The sequence below is a fragment of the Pristiophorus japonicus genome, chromosome 13 (genome assembly GCF_044704955.1).
Source record: "Pristiophorus japonicus isolate sPriJap1 chromosome 13, sPriJap1.hap1, whole genome shotgun sequence".
In the NCBI taxonomy this organism is placed as follows: Eukaryota; Metazoa; Chordata; class Chondrichthyes; family Pristiophoridae; genus Pristiophorus; species Pristiophorus japonicus.
In genome coordinates this window covers 149,476,637-149,494,132 of record NC_091989.1, presented here as the reverse complement: position 1 = coordinate 149,494,132, position 17,496 = coordinate 149,476,637, and the positions used below count along the sequence as shown (strand labels likewise).

The 17,496-nt window shown below is 47.4% G+C and overlaps 1 protein-coding gene across 1 annotated transcript in view; it reads left to right on the top strand.

Moving 5' to 3' along the window:
- The window catches only part of slc7a5 (solute carrier family 7 member 5), a 69,782-nt gene that overhangs the window by 12,571 nt on the left and 39,715 nt on the right, over window positions 1–17,496 (top strand). Inside the window, 1 exon segment of the mRNA XM_070898111.1 lies at window positions 1,848–1,973. Coding sequence (XP_070754212.1) covers window positions 1,848–1,973 — 126 coding nt within the window.

The following is a 17,496-nucleotide window of genomic DNA, read 5'->3' as shown; positions in this document are numbered from 1 at the left end:
TCAGGTAGAACAGTTCTACTTTGGAACAGAATTTTTTCTTCAAAAGGGGGCGTGTCCGGCCACTGACGCCTGATTTCAAAGTTTCCACAGTGAAAACGTACTCCAAACTAAAGTAGAATGGAGCCAGTGAAGATTTTCGTAGAACTGAAAAAACCTGTTCTACATTAAAAAATCAGGCGCAGGTTACAAATTAGGCGCCCAGAACGAAGTGGGGGGGGGAGGGAACTCATTAAATTCTATAATAAATCCTTATTTATACTTCTACAAATATTATACAAATAAATCCAACCTGAATAAACATTTATAAGCCAAGAAAAGATTAAATAAACCATCTTCCTACCTGTGTGAAAGTGCTTCAGCCAGGGAGAATTCTGCAGCCGTTCGTGCCGCTGAGCGGGAGGGGGAAAAGAAAGCCGTTCGTGTCGCTGGGGGGTGGAGAAAGCTGTTCATGCCGCAGAGAGAGAGAGAGAGAGAGAGTGTCTGGTCGCCGGGCGGGGGGGGGGGGGGGAGCAGGTGTCGGGTCGCCGGGGGGGGGTGGGAAAGCGGGTGTCGGGTCTGGTCCGGAGGCGGGAAGCGGGTGTCGGGTCTGGTCCGGAGGCAGGGGGGAGGGGGGGGAGCGGGTGTCGGGTCTGGTCCGGAGGCAGGGGGGAGGGGGGGGAGCGGGGGGAGCGGGTGTCGGGTCTGGTCTGGAGGCAGGGGGGGGAGCGGGTGTCGGGTCTGGTCCGGAGGCGGGAAGCGGGTGTCGGGTCTGGTCCGGAGGCAGGGGGGAGGGGGGGGAGCGGGTGTCGGGTCTGGTCCGGAGGCAGGGGGGAGGGGGGGGAGCGGGGGGAGCGGGGGGAGCGGGTGTCGGGTCTGGTCTGGAGGCAGGGGGGAGGGGGGGGAGCGGGGGGAGCGGGTGTCGGGTCTGGTCTGGAGGCAGGGGGGAGGGGGGGGAGCGGGGGGAGCGGGTGTCGGGTCTGGTCTGGAGGCAGGGGGGGGAGCGGGTGTCGGGTCTGGTCCGGAGGCGGGGGGAGCGGGTGTCGGGTCGGGTCGGGAGGAAGCAGGAGCTGGTCGTGGGAGGAGCCTTATTCACGCAGCCCCAGTGAGGCCATTGGGCCAGGGCTAGGGGCTGCGTGCTTCGGGCCCCTCCCACACAGTTCGACGCCTGGAGCTACTGCACTTGCGTGCCCACTGTAGCGCGCATGTGCAGAGGTCCCGGCACTGTTTTCAGCGCAGGGACCTGGCTCCGCCCCCCCACAGCTGGTGCTGGCTGCGCCGAGGGCCAGAGGACCTGCAAGTAGGTGGAGAATACCGAGGATCTTTTTAGGCGCCGTTTTAGGCGCGAAAAACGGGCGCCCAGCTCGGAGGGGCGCCCGTTTTTTTTCTTGTGGAAACTTGGGCCCATTATGTCTGACAACATACATGGCATTAACCCACAAACAGTAAAAGGAGTCACAGCAAAGAAACCCCATGATGTATATTTAGTTAGTTGATCTAGTTCTAGAAGCTGGCTTAAACAGCTTTCCTCCTCCTCTTCTCGCCCTTCTACTAAATGTACTCACTTGGAGTACTTTTTGTACTGTGAATTCATCCAGTGAGTACTTGTGCTAAACAGATCAGGAAGAACCCACTGCAACAGCTGAGATCAGTCAACTGAGCACAAACCTGATAAACTTTGTGGCCTGTTTGGGCAACTGCTACATTAGTAGGTGTATTAATCCAGTGAGCCTTCAAAAGATCAATGTCAATGTGAAGGTTGATTGTGATGACCAATATGTATCTTGTTCCATTTAGGGTGTTTAAATAAAAAGAAATTTAAAATCTTTAAAAAATGAACACGCTGACTTTTTTTTCCCTCTTCCTTTCAGTGTTTCTGACAGCAGTGAACTGTTACAGTGTAAAAGCAGCTACGAGAGTGCAAGATATCTTTGCTGCAGCCAAACTGCTGGCTCTAATTATGATCATTATTATAGGCATTGTGCAGATATGTAAAGGTAAGTGTGGAACAACCTTTTATTGTACTATCAGTCTGTTTCTATTAAATCTGGCTGAAAAATCTATTGTACCATTTAGGAAAGTTTTCATCCCATGTAAAATTGGATTACATTTATACTGAGCCAAAATATTTTGGAAAATATATTTCATCTGCTATAAATAAAATTATGGATGAAACTAAAGGTCGTTTGTTGCCCCTGCTGTAGTAACTCGGAAGTCCTGCTTTAAATGTTCCTTGTATTATTTGCCTATATTTTTAACCCAACATCCTCAAGACCAGTAACAAATTAAGAATAGAATTTCATAATTTATGTTATTTCTATTTGCATCAGCACTTGTAAATAAAAACTGACTACAGTCTGTCTCAAAAATTAAATTATAACTTCCACTCCACCACTTTGAGAGCCCTGAGCTGAGACCAACTAGATATTTTAAAAATGTGACTTCACAATGGACTACTGTGTACTGGAACTCAAAGCAGTGTGAGTGTAGGCCTCTTGGATTAGGTCTCACATCTCCTTAGTGCACTTGGGTGTTCAATGCATTGTTGAAGCACTGTTTTTCAGGATTTCAAAGTATTTTATTTGTTTCATTCTGCAGCAACACAGTGACATTGTGCAGCCTCAAAGAAATATGAATGAATTCATTTTATCACATGATTTTATTGCATTATGCGCCTGTGATAGAATTTTGAAGGACCATCAGAGAAAATGGTTTTATATTGTGCCTAGGGCTGTCAATAAATTGCAGTTGAGTTCTGTGATTAGCACATAAATGTATCTGGTGATTAATGTTTTTAACACATTAATCGCACAAGTTTTGGAAATAATACCAGGTTTCAAAAAATGAGCCCCAATGGGCAATACTTTGTTTTCAAACACCACCTATCATTCTTTTTGTGTTTTCAAATTAAAAAATCTTGTTATTTCAGTTTACTGAATCATCTGGTGCCTGCCCTTGCCATCCAGCCTATAGTAGCAATAAGAACATAAGAATTAGGAGCAGGAGTAGGCCTTGCAGCCCCTCGAGTCAGTCCCATCATTCAATAGATCATGACTGATCTTCGACCTCAATGCCACTTTCCTGCCTTATCTCCATATCCTTTAATTCCTCAGTCTTGAATATACTCAATGACTGAGCATCCACAGCACTTTGGGCAGAGAATTCCAACGATTCACAACCTTCTGAGTGAAGAAATTACTCCTCATCTCAGTTTTAAAAGGCCGGTCCCTTATCCTGAGACTATGCCCCCTTGTTCTAAACTCTCTAGCCAGGGAAAACAATCTTTCAACATCTATCCTGTCAATCCCCCTCAGAATCTTATGGCATAGAAATTTGGCTTTTAGCGATTTCGCCCGTTTTTTTTTGGGTGATGATTGCGGCGCAATTTTTTTGTTTAGCGCTAGGGTACAGTTACCGCCGGACCTCGCAAAATTCGCCAAACGGTGAAGAGCGATAGTGATAGCAATAAGTCCAGTGTTGCACAACGGAATTTGTGTCCTGGAGCCAAAATTTGCGATGGAGAAAAAAATCAGACCTTCTGCGCACTCGACAAATTCTCTTTTTCCCCCCCCCCCCTGTTTTTTCTCCTTTTTTTTTCTTCCCGCGCTTCTGGTCACCTGTCAGAGAGCATCCTTGCATGCGTAGTACATCCAGGGCTGAATCAGCCAATTTTAGATTGCAGGCACGATGGAAGAAGGAGATGGGAAAGGAAGAGAGCGAAAAAAAATTGCCAATGAGGCGAACGAGACCTTATCACTACTGTGGAAAGGATATGGAGGGGATTTAAATAGGAGGGGTGCAAGTAAACCACTCCCAGTGGTTTTTAGGCATCTTTGGATCAGCATTACTGAGGAGGTGTCTTGCGTGGACGGCATCAGAAGGACCTACACCCAGTGCCGCAAGAGGTTCAATGACCATTGCAGGATCGTCAGAGTAAGTAATATTTTTATTGATGTACTCCTTCATTACTTAAATTATAAATCTAACGCATGTTGGTATAGGTAAGCTTAGTGTTGCACTTTATTTGCCATGAATGATCGTTACACATTATTAAGACTTCTTTCTGAGATCTTAAAAGATGTTTCTGCACTTTGATGTCTTCCTCATGAACCACGTGCAACTTCCAGGGCCATTAAACAGAGGACTGTATTCAGTGCACACAATATGGTATAAGTACATTGATGGCCATGTGTGTGTGCCACAAGAGCAGATGGGCCCTCTGGTAACCGTTCCCATTGTCATCTTTGCAGGGAAAGATGTCCAATAACCGCCGGGAGCAGCGACGGACCACCGAGGACCAGGCCTCTAACAGACCTGGAGGATCGAATGGCCGGTCTGATCCATGCCTCGGGGCGGTCAACTCCGCGTGAGGGTGCTGAGCCCCTGTTCGAAACTGAGGGTAAATCCTACAAAATCTCCGGGCTTTGTTGGGGCAACGTGATGTAGTATCTGTGGACTAGGGTTGGGGCAATGTGATGCAGTATCTCGGGACAATGTGATGCAGTGTCTCTGGACTACATATAATGGCGTAGCGGCGGTCCTTCAAATGAGCCTGCGCTATGTGCCCTTACTCGTGTCACCCTGCCCCCTCCCCTGCTGCTAGCCACTCGTCTGTTGCTTTCTATTTCCAGAGGAGGAGTTGATTGCGCCACATCCTCGAATGGAAGCCTCCACCTCAGTCCGTCATGTGGGGTGGGGGTTGAGGAAGGGGACGAGGACGAGAGGAGCAAACTGATCAACCTATTCCAGGAGGGGTGGGGGGGCCGATGCACTCAACGCCTCTTTTTGCTGCGGCCACTAGCTCATCCGTGGAAGAAACATTCTCGGGCTTTGAGCCATCCGAGGCCCCGGGTACAAATGGCGTGCAACAACGCACCACTGGGGTTGAATCCCGTATGCCGTCTCTCCGGAGGGTGAGTTGGCAAAGTCGCTCTGCTGACAGACAGGCGGATGTACACCTGGACATGGTGGGACTGTCCAGGGAAAGCGTCCAGCTCAGGCGACAGCTCCTAGAGGTCTTGGGTAGTATTCCTGCAAGCATTGCGACACTATCCGCAGACATGTCGCAGATTGTCGATGCGAGCCACGAAACCGCTGAGGCTGTCACTGCCCACGTGCAATTGATGGTCTCGACCTTTGACACTACAGTCCTCAGTGTCGCACCCAGACCGACACTACCTGTGAGTAGCAAGGCCGAGCAAGAGCCTTGTCATACCCCGAGCTTCTCCAGGGGATCCATACATGGCGTCTCCATTGTCTATCCCCCTTTTACAGCAGGACTCTGGCCACGTTGCTGCACGATGTCTTGGTGCCACCTTGGGTAGGGTCACGACGTGAGGGGGTTGAGGGTGGGGAGGAGGGGCTGCAGGTAAAAGATGTTTGGTGCAGGGGTGGTTGTTTTGTTATTTTATAAAGGTTCTAAAACATTTCCCAATTCACAATAACGTTTAATAAATGTTATTCCACTTTTGAAATGTTAACTACATTTTATTCAAGTTAAATCTTATTCAAGTTACAAAGCTTAATAAATCTTATTCAAGTTACTGCACGTTTAATAAATTCTTTTGTTCACCTTAACCATTTCTCATTTGCAGAATAAGAGGGGGAATAGTCAACGTGGGATAGAGTGGCCAGGCAATGGTTAAACTCATCAAGCAAAGCGTTGAATTATGAGCTGCTGATGTAAGGCTTTTACAGTGGTGAAAGCTCCACGAGACCTCCCCTGTGGTGGTGGCATGGATTCATCACCAGGTTCCTCGTCCTCCCCCCCCCCCCCTCTCAAAAGGTGGTCCTGCAATCCCCATTGGCAATTCCTGTTCCCTCATGATGGCTAAGTTGTGTAGAATGCAGCACACCACAATGAACTCGGAGACCTGCTGAGGGGAGTATTGCAGACAGCCTCCAGAGTGGCCCAGGCATCGGAAGCGCTGCTTGAGCAATCTAATTGTCTTTTCGACGATATTGCGTGTGGCAATATGGCTGTCATTATAGCGATGCTCGGCTTCCATCTGAGGGGGTTCATGAGCCATGTGACGAGGCCGTAACCTTTGTCCCCCAGTATCCAGCTCTGGCCTTGTGGCTGACGCTTGAACAGGTATGATGCACTGCTCTCACGCAAGATGACAGCATCATGGATGCTCCCTGGATATTGAGCATTGACTGCCATGATGCGCTGAGTATGGTCGCAGATGTTCTGGATTGAGTAAAGGTGCTCGCAGGACGATGTGCGTACAGTCAATGGCAGCCTGAACCTTGGGGAAGCCAGCAATTCATCCAAAACCTATAGCCCACTCATTCTGTGCCTCCTTGGTCATTGGGAACTTTATAAAGTCCATCCTGCGTGCGTACAGTGCAGTAATCACCTGGAGAATGCAGCGATGTGTAGCGTACTGTGAGATGGAGCATATGTCTCCTGCTTAGGCATAGAAACATAGAAAACAGGTGCAGGAGCAGGCCATTCGGCCCTTCGAGCCTGCACCACCATTCAATATGATCAAGGCTGATCATGCAACTTCAGTACCCCACTCCTGCTTTCTCTCCATACCCCTTGATCCCTTTAGCTGTAAAGGCCACATCTAACTCCCTTTTGAATATATCCAACAAACTGGACTCAACAATGGTAGAGAATGCCACAGGTTCACAATTCTCTGGGTGAAAAAGTTTCTCCTCATCTCAGTCCTAGATGGCTTACCCCTTATCCTTAGACTGTGATCCCTGGTTCTGGACTTCCCCAACATTGGGAACATTCTTCCTGCATCTAACCTTCCAATCCCGTCAGAATTTTATATGTTTCTATGAGGTCCCCTCTCATTCATCTAAATTCCAGTGAATATAAACCTAGTTGGTCCAGTCTTTCTTCATATGTCAGTCCTGCCATCCCGGCAATCAGTCTGGTGAACCTTCGCTGCACTCCCTCAATAGCAAGAATGTTCTTCCTCAGATTAGGAGACCAAAACTGCACACAATACTCAAGGTGTGGTCTCACCAAGGCCCTGTACAACTGCAGTAAGACCTCCCTGCTCCTATTCTCAAATCCTCTCGCTATGAAGGCCAATATGCCATTTGCTTTCTTTACTGCCTGCTGTACCTGCATACCTACTTTCAATGACTGATGTACCATGCCACCCAGGTCTCGTTGCACCGCCCCTTTTACGAATCTATCACCATTCAGATAATAATCTGCCTTCCTGTTTTTGCCACTAAAGTGGATAACCTCACACTTATCCACATTATACTGCATCTGCCATGCATTTTCCCACTCACCTAACCTGTCCAAGTCACCCTGCAGCCTCTTAGCATCCTCCTCACAGCTCACACTGCCACCCAGCTTGGTCTCATCTGCAAACTTAGAGATATTGCATTCAATTCTTTTGTCTAAATCGTTAATATATATTGTAAATAGCCGGGGTCCCAGCACTGAATCTTGCGGTACCCCACTAGTTACTGCCTGCCATTCTGAAAAGGACCCGTTTATTCCCAATCTTTGCTTCCTGTCTGCCAATCAGTTCTCTATCCATGTCAATAACTTGCCCCCAATACCATGTGCCTTAATGTGTAGGACCTTGTCAAAAGCCTTTTGAAAGCCCAAATACACCACATCCACTGGATTGCCCTTATCCACTTTACTAATTACATCCTCAAAAAATTCTAGAAGATTTGTCGAGCATGATTTCCCTTTCATAAATCCATGCTGACTTGGACCAATCCTGTGACTGCTTTCCAAATGCGCTGCTATTTCATCTTTAATAATTGATTCCAGCATTTTCCCCACTACCGATGTCAGGCTAACCAGTCTATAATTACCTGTTTTCTCTCTTTTTAAAAAAAGTGGGGTTACATTAGCTACCCTCCAATCTTAGGAACTGATCCAGAGTCCATGGAATGTTGGAAAATGACCACCAGTGCATCTACTATTTCTAGGGCCACTTCCTTAAGTACTCTGGGATGCAGACTATCAGACCCTGGGGATTTATCGGCCTTCAATCCCATCAATTTCCCTAACACCATTTCCTGACTAATGAGTTCCCTCAGTTCCTCCTTCTCGCTAGACCCTCGGTCCCCTAGTATTTTTGGGAGGTTATTCGTGTCTTCCTTAGTGAAGACCGACCAAAGTATTTGTTCAGTTGGTCTGCCATTTCCTTGTTCCCCATTATGAATTCACCTGATTCTGACTGCAAGGGACCTACATTAGTCTTCATTAATCTTTTTCTCTTCATAGTAGGCAAGTGCTGCAGTCACCTTTACCTCAACGGGCAGAGCAGTCCTGTTGCCACTGGTAGGCTGTAGGTCTGCCTTTATGAGCTGCCATTATCTCTGCGACCACCTCTTTTCAGAAGTGCAGCCTTCTAATGCACTGTGCCTCAGAGAGCTGCAGGTATGAGCGCTGTTGCCTGTAAGTTCGTGGGGGGGAGGGGGGAAGGTGGTAAAGCCTCCTCCCCATAAACCTGCGAGCTCTTCGATTACACTCAAAATGCTCATCAATAAGCCTTCTTCCGGCTTGACGCTGCATACAAAAAGCAGCCAGGAATAATGGTTGACACAGTATAGCCACCATTTTAAAAACATTTCCTTAAATATCCTTTAAACGAACTATAAACTCACACAAAACTTCAGTGTGTAAAACGTAGCCTTCCTCAAATCCTTTTATACACTGATCTTCAGCTCCTTTTTCAAGATGGTGCCGTAAGTGCTGGGTCCGACTGTTTTTTTTCCGGGTGGGCGATAAAACGGGCAATATCATCGAATTTTCCGCCCGGGGCGATAACTCAACGTTTCACGCCGATTGATGTCATCAAAACGCTTAAAAATCGGGAGGGCGATAACTTTTAGCGCCGGCACAAAACCACTGCCGAAATTTCTGCCCGGACGCAAAATGTTGTGCTGCTCGTTTAGCACCAAAAAAAAAATAGCGCTTTGCCCAGATGGAAAAACGGTCGCAAACCTGTCGCAATTCTAGCCCTTTGTGTTTCTTGAGAATTTCTCTCATTTTTCTAAACCCCAGAGAGAATAGTCCCAATTTACTCAATCTCTCCTCATAGGACAACCCTATCATCCCAGGGTTCAATCTGGTGAACCTTCATTGCACCGCCTCTAAGGCAAGTATATCCTTCCTTAAATAAGACCAAAACTGTGTACAGTACTCCAGGTGTGGTCTCACAAGAGCACTGTATAACTGTAGCAAGAGTTCCTTACTCTTGTACTCCAACCCTCTTGCATTAAAGGCCAACATTCCATTTGCATTCCAAATTGCTTGCTGTACCTGCATGCAAACTCTCGGGCTGAAATTCAGGCCTGCCAGAAACCTGGTGTACCACCGTATGGGAAGAGGTCGACTCCTGATTGATATTCAGGTCTTTGTCGTTTTTTTCCGACAAGACCGGAAGTCGATCATAAATAGGGGCAGAAGTGCGGCGGTAAGTGATGGTGCGGGGTGGGACCGAGTCTCCATCGCTCTCACTCAGCGGCTGAGCGGTGGTGACGTCATTGCATGTGTACGTCACCACGTCTCGTCCTTCATTTAAAGGGGAGAGAATTGGCGATTTTGTAGGTTCAGCCCCTAGGTCACCAGGGATGGTTTCGGCCGGGCCAGCGGCCTGGCACCCAAGAGGAGAATTGCGATGTAGGTACGGGATAGCGGCGGTGCACGGTTTGATGACTCGTTTGCGGCGGTTGGCAGCAGTGGGGCGGAAGTGGGGACAGGCCGAAAAATCCCTGAACTGAATTTGGGTCGTGGCGGCCAATGGACTTCAACACGGCGACCACTCGATTCTGACTTATGGTCACTGCAAAACGGCGGTAATGGGCCTGATCCGGACCCTGAATTTTGACCCCTCTGTGTTTCTTGTGCTAGGACACCCAAATCTTTCTGAACACCAGCATTTAATAGTTTCTCTCCATTTAAAAAAATATTCTGTTTCTTATATTCTTCCTACCAAAGTGAATAACCTCATTTCCCCATATTATACTCTACTTTATTTCCCACTCATTTAACCTGTCTAAATTCTTTTGTAGGCTCTTTGTGTCCTCCTCACATCTTACTTTTCCATCTAGCTTGGGATCGTCAGCAAACTTGGATACATTGCATTCGGTCCCTTAATCTAAGTCATTAATGTAGATTGTAAATAGCTGAGGCCCAAGCACTGATCCTTGTGGCACCTCACTAGTTACAGCCTGCCAATCTGAAAATTACCCGTTTATCTCTACTCTCTCTTTTCTGTCTGTTAATCAATCCTTTATCCATGCTAATACCTTACTCCCAACCCCACATGCCCTTATCTTGCTCAACAACCTTTTATGTGGCACTTTATTGAATGCCTTTCAGAAATCCAAATAAACTACATCCACTGGTTCCCCTTTATCTACTCTGCTAGTTACATCCTCAAAAAATTCTTAATAAATTTGTCAAACATGATTTCCCTTTCATCATCATCGGCAGTCCCTCAAAATCGAGGAAGACTTGCTTCCACTCTTAAAAGTGAGTTCTCAGGTGGCTGTCCAGTCCAATAAAGGAATTGCAGTCTCTGTCACAGGTGGGACAGACAGTCATTGGAAGAAAGGGTGGGTGGGGAGTCTGGTTTTGCCGCACTCTCCTTCCGCTGCCTGCGCTTGATTTCTGCATGCTCTCGACGACGAGACTCAAGGTGCTCAATGCCCTCCCGGATGCTCTTCCTCCACTTAGGGCAGTCTTTGGCCAGGGGGACTCCCAGGTGCCAGTGAGGATGTTACACTTTATCAAGGAGGTTTTGAGGATGTCCTTGAAATGTTTCCTCTGCCCACCTGGGGATCACCTGCTGTGTAGGAGTTCCGAGTAGAGCGCTTGCTTTCATGAAACCATGTTGACTCTGCCTAATCATATTATGATTTCTAAATACCCTCTTACCACTTCCTTAATAATGGATTCCAGCATTTTCCTGACTGATGTCAGGCTAACTGGCCTATAGTTCCCGTTTTACTCTTTCCCTCCTTTCTTGAATAGCGGGGTTATCTTTTCTATCTTTCAATCCACTCGGACCTTTCCTGAATCTAGGGAATTTTGGAAGTAGCGAATGCCACTTGATTGTGGCTGTGTGAGGATGGGGGAGTCGAGTGGTCAGACAGAACGATGCCAGGTTGGGCTGGGCAGAGAGGTTGGATGTGACGGAGTAGGACAGAGAGCCATCCTTAAAGAAAAGGGGAGAGCTAAAAATAAAAATAGGAAATAGGGTTGTCAAGCGAATACTGTGAAAAATAATTGGCAGTATTGCAGGCAACTAACACCTGCTGTGGCAATTGTGGAAAAATGGATCCCTGCATTTGTGGTTGAATGCTTTGTAACGAGGCAAATTTAATAGAGTTCCGAGGATGTTGGGTGGGGGGCGGTGGTGAGGGCCTCCATTCTAGTTAAGCTGAAGGAAGTTCTCATCCTGAAGAAACAGATTGTATTGTTGGATTGGTAAGTCTTTGTATCCCTGGAAAATCCAATAATTTAAGATGAGTGGAATCGTTTATTGTAATAGAACTTGATTCTTTAATCAAACTGTTCCTACTGCAGTTTGTATTCCTGGTAAGGTGACACAGAAGTGTTTACTCGCTACAGCTCACAGTGCAGTAAGTGGAATGCAACATCAGAACAATGTCCCTCGGCAAATTATTATTTGCGTATAAATGACCTGGGATAGTTGCTTTTCATATTTATTAACTCGATGTACTCAAGTTGACTCACATTATCAACTTTCTGTAAGTACAGACATTGTGGACTTGCAGTATATTTGTAACAATGCATTATCTTATCAGCAGAGCTTTATTTTGTGACGTATTTCTTTAACTGTGACGTGTAAATAGCTTGAGGCTGAGACGTTGCAGTTGCACACAGTTTAAGGATTGTTGTTGCAGCAGATTTTGTAAACTTGTCTTTAACCTAATTACAAACCTGCTGGAATCACATTGTTAGGTGAAAGTTAAGATGAAACATATAGATTTTTCTTAATATATAAACTAAAACCTACTTTACAGTTGCATTTTTCCCCTCTGATTTCCCTTTCTTTCCCGAAGACAATGATTCATACTGGGGCATAATTTCACAAGCACCATGGGTTCCCAGAACCTTGCTAAAGTGGCTGTTCTTTGTGCGAGTCTAGATTCAAACTACACCCAGTGGGCCATAACTGGCCTCAAAGGTCAGCTGATATGTGCATATACTACCTCCTGAGGTTTGTTCTCATCTTTCAATTTCTGGGGTGTGGAGGTTTGAAAAGGACTGCTTCTGCCACTGTTGCACCACTGATGCACAAATGCTAAATATGTTTGTAACTGTTGTTTGAGATATATGCAAATTCATGGAAACATTTGTGGGCAACTTTCAACATTTGCCCAAAACGAATACAAAGTTGCCGCTGCGTCCGCTAACACTGCCTGAACACTTCAGCATAAGGCCTGAACCATGTTACGGTTCCGGTTTCATTACAATATAGTTCGCGACCTACTGAGTACTCCATCAGCACTCGCAGGTATCTCGTCAAACCAGGCGGCTGAAAATGTGTTGACCAAAATTCCATAGATTGTAGAATGGTTCCCGCGGATTGGAAGGCAGCAAATGTAACCCCACTATTTAAGAAAGAAATGAGAGAGAAAATGGGGAACTTCAGACCAGTTAGCCTGATATCAGTAGGAGGGAAAATGTTAGAATCTATTATTAAGGACGTGGTAACAGGGCACTTTGAAAATAATAAAGGATTGGGCAGAGTCAATGGATTTATGAAAGGGAAATCATGTTTGACGAATGTGTTAGGGTTTATTGAAATTGTAACGAGCAGAATAGATAAGGGGGAACCAGTGGATGTGGTGTATTTGGATTTTCAGAAGGCAATCGATAAGGTGCCACACAAGAGGTTATTAAACAAAATTAGGGCTCATGGGATTGAGGGTAATAATACTAGCATGGATTGAGGATTAGTTAATGGACAGAAAACAGAGAATAGGAATAAGCAGGTCATTTTCTGGTTGGCAAACTGCAACTAGTGGGGTACCGCAAGGATCAGTGTTTGGGCCTCAGCTGTTCACAATCTATAATCAATGATTTGGATAAGGGGACCAAATGTAATACAGGTGCAGCGTCCCGAATCCGGAACCCTCGGGACCGAGGCCATTCCGCATTTTGCATTTTGCCGAATTTTGGTACGTCTTTCTGACGTCACGAATCCGGAAACACCCAAGCCCAGGTTCGGGTATTTCCGGATTTCCAAACGTTGCGTCGCCGGGTGGGGCCCCAGAGAAGTTGGGGCGGAGCCCCGCAACCGTGGAGAAGTTCGGGCGGGGCCCTGCCGCCGTGGAAGTGTTCGGGTGAGGAGTTCCTCGTCAGGCCCGAGGTAGGTGGGGTCGGGCAGCCGAGGTAAAGGGGGGGGGGGAGGGGCGCGGTCTGGGCGGGTGAAGTCAGGCCGGGGCAAAGTCGGTTCACCGAGGCTGGGGGAGTCTGGATATCGGAACATTTTCCGGTTTCCGGATGACACCGCCACAGATTGGCCCGGTGTCCAGATTCTGGAACTCTGAATTTTGGAAGTCGAACATGTATATCCAAGTTTACTCATGATACAAAGCTAGGTGGGAATGTTTAAGTTGTGAGGACGATGCAAAGAGGCTTCAAGGCAGGCTAAGTGAGTGGACAAGAACATGGCAAATAGAATATAATGTGGAGAAATGTGAAGTTATCCACTTTGGTAGAAAAAATAGAACAGGAGAGTTTTTTAAATGGTGAGAGATTGGGAAATGTTGGTGTTCAGAAGTACCTGGGTGTCCTTGTAAACGAATCACTGAAAGTTAACATGCAGGTACAGCAAGCAATTAAGAAAGCAAATGGTATGTTGGCCTTTATTCTAAGAGGATTTAAGTACAATTTTGGGGCCGATATTGCACCCTTTTTAAGGCCTATTACCGCCGCGCCCAGTCTTTGCTGGCGTGTTGACCCCTTACCGCTCGCCGCTGACCCCTGTGGGAGCGTGGTCAGCGGCGGTTGGTGCCCCCAACGGCTGCCAGTGCCTGGTTGCTGCAGCCGACAATGGCGGCCGCTGGTTCAGCCAGTCCGCAAGCAGGCAGCCTGGCACCCCTCTTGGATGCCGGGCCGCTGGCATAGCCGAACCCCTCTCTAGTAGCCCAGTGGGTGCCACGGAGGCCTCATTAGGCCTCACAGCGTCCCTCCCCTTTAAGTGAAGGGGAGGGACGCTGTGACGTGGCACATTCACGTCGCATTGACATCATCAGCGCCCTGCCCTGCTACCACCTGCATCAGCACACAAAGGAGCTGGGAGGCATCTTCTGATTTAAAGAGCTCAATTTTCTGCCTCCTCCTCCCCCCTGTCTCCCGCCGGGCGGTAATAATTCAAATGTCCTCCCGAAACGGGTTAGAGGGCAATTTCCACCCCAAGATATCTTGCTGCAAATATATAGGGCCTTGGTGAGACTACACCTGGAGTATCCTATATAGTTTTCGTCTCCATACCTAAAGAAGGATATACTTGCCAAAGGGGGAGTGCAACTATTCTGGGATGGTGGAATTATCCTATGAGGAGCGATTGAGTAGGCTCGGCTTATATTCTCTTGAGTTTAGAAGAATGAGAGGTGATCTCATTGAAACATACAACATTCTTACAAGGCTTGAGAGGGTAGATTCAGGGAGGATGTTTCCCCTGGCTGCGGAGTCAAGAACCAAAGGGTCACAGTCTCAGAATAAGAGGCCGGCCATTTAGGACTGGGATGAGGAGAAATTTCTTCACTCAGAAGGTGGTGAATCTTTGGAATTCTCTACCCCAGAGGACTGTGGAGGCTCAGTCATTGAGTTTATTTAAGACAGAAGATCGATAGATTTTTGGATATTAAGGGAATCAAAGGATATAGGGATAATACAGGCAAATAAAGTTGAGGTGGATGATCAGCCATGATTTAATTGAATGGCGGAGCAGGCTCAAGGGGCCGAATGGCTTACTCCTGCTCCTATTTCTTATGTTCTTTGTGTTCCTGAGTGAACCTAGTGGAAGTCAACAATAATGGAGGGAGGGAGTGCATGGGGTGTTGGGAGTTGGCAGTTCTACTCAGCATTACTGTTCGTCCTGGCCCCTCAAAACTTCCATCAAATGTTCCAGATCATTTTTGAAGTGCCCTCCAGTGGTCCCTTTAAGGACCGCTTGTTATTTTACTCACGGCCTTGCACAAATGAGTGGAGTTTCTGCTTGAAAATTGTGAACCAGATCCTACAAACTGGTGTACGACCGCAAATTGCATATACAAGCAACCTCCCGTCTGTTTGGGGCAGGAGTGCTCGATGCTGATTTTCAGGCCCACCAAAAATCAGATTAGGCGGTCTTTGAGCGTTAAGGATCAACTACTGTTTCTTTGCCATTGCTAACTGTCGGACACCTGGCAAATGTGGCTCTCGGATGTTGAAAATTGTCCCAATTGATTTCATCTTTTTATGTGGCTGATGAAACGCCACGGTGCATATCTAGTGTCCTACGAAGACAAAAAAAAGTTAACATTCCCGGTCTAGACATTTGAGTGTTGACACTGTTCTACATTGGATGTATCACAGCTTGGTTCAATCCTGCCTTCGCCTCACATACACACACAAACTTTTCCACTTGAGTAAATAGATAGTGGAATGGAGCAGGAACATTGAATTTTTCCCCTCGCCCTATCCTGGAAACTCTTGAGAATTGTGAAGCTGCTATTGCTCCCCTGGCTGACATCCTCTAATTGAACACAGACATGGAATCAAATCTGGTTTCTTCCTTGTCTGGACACTTTTTAGCACCACATTATGGGGTCAGGTTTTGGGCCGCCCCCTCCCTCTCCTCTCCTCTCCTCCCCCTCCCTCTCCTCTCCTCTCCTCCCCCTCCCTCCCTCTCCTCTCTTTCCCCCTCCCCTCCCCTCCCCTCCTCTCCTCTCCTCTCCTCTCCCTCTCCTCTCCTCTCCTCTCCCTCTCCTCTCCTCTCCTCTCCTCTCTTTCCCCCTCTCCTCTCTTTCCCCCCTCTCCTCTCTTTCCCCCCTCTCCTCTCTTTCCCCCCTCTCCTCTCTTTCCCCCCTCTCCTCTCTTTCCCCCCTCTCCTCTCTTTCCCCCCTCTCCTCTCTTTCCCCCCTCTCCTCTCTTTCCCCCCTCTCCTCTCTTTCCCCCCTCTCCTCTCTTTCCCCCCTCTCCTCTCTTTCCCCCCTCTCCTCTCTTTCCCCCCTCTCCTCTCTTTCCCCCCTCTCCTCTCTTTCCCCCCTCTCCTCTCTTTCCCCCCTCTCCTCTCTTTCCCCCCTCTCCTCTCTTTCCCCCCTCTCCTCTCTTTCCCCCCTCTCCTCTCTTTCCCCCCTCTCCTCTCTTTCCCCCCTCTCCTCTCTTTCCCCCCTCTCCTCTCTTTCCCCCCTCTCCTCTCTTTCCCCCCTCTCCTCTCTTTCCCCCCTCTCCTCTCTTTCCCCCCTCTCCTCTCTTTCCCCCCTCTCCTCTCTTTCCCCCCTCTCCTCTCTTTCCCCCCTCTCCTCTCTTTCCCCCCTCTCCTCTCTTTCCCCCCTCTCCTCTCTTTCCCCCCTCTCCTCGCTGCCAGAAACACATAGACACTGACAGACCAAGAGAGAGAGAGACACACTGGGGGAGGGGGGGGGGGGCTCCCGGTGCTGCAGTCGGTGAGTAGAAACATAATTTTTTATTTATTGATTTAGTTATCATTTATTATTGATGGCTCTTTATTTGTAAAACTGATGTGTTTCATGTTTGTAAACACCCCCCCCCCCCCCCCCATCTCTCTTCCTCACACCTGATTTTCTAAGTGTCGGCAAGGTTTTTCTGAGTGTACAAAAATCTACACTTACTCCATTGTAAGTTAGTTTGGAGTAAGCTTTCGCTGCCTAAACTTTCAAAACAGGCGTAAGTGGACGGACACGCCCCCTTTTGAAAAAACAATCTGTTCCAAAATGAAACTGTTCTAACTGAGTAGAACTGGAGCAAACTAAATGCCGAGAATTGCAATTTCTAAGATACTCCATTCTAAACCAGTTGCTCCAAAAAAATAGGAGCAACTCGGGCTGAAACTTGACCCCTATATAGTGTATTTATTTACTACTGAGAGAACAATGGCTGCTGTTCCTCTTATCTACATGGGTTCCTTGCAGTACATTCATCTCCATGCTCAGTAAAAATGTGTTTGTCACACGTTTGTACACACATCAATTCATTGTTACGTTTTATAACTGGAGCTTGTTATAACAGCGTTGGGCTGGATTTTCGGCTTTTAGCATTTCGGGGCGTTAATGACGGCGGGGCGGTCTTCATATCGCTTAGAAAAGTTTGCGCCTCAGTCAGCAAAATTAAGCAAGTGGGCCCTGAGTGTGGGGCAGAGCGGTAAGGGAGGTGTTGGACACCTCTCTTTGGGTGCTAAGCCAGCTTAGCATGCGAAAATCCCGAGCTAAAGAGCCGGCCTGGGAGTGTTCTAATAGAGGTCTGGGGAGATAGAAAAAACCTGAAAAAAAAGGCCAAAAACATTCCCAATACATAGCCCACGCCACTAGAACATAAAT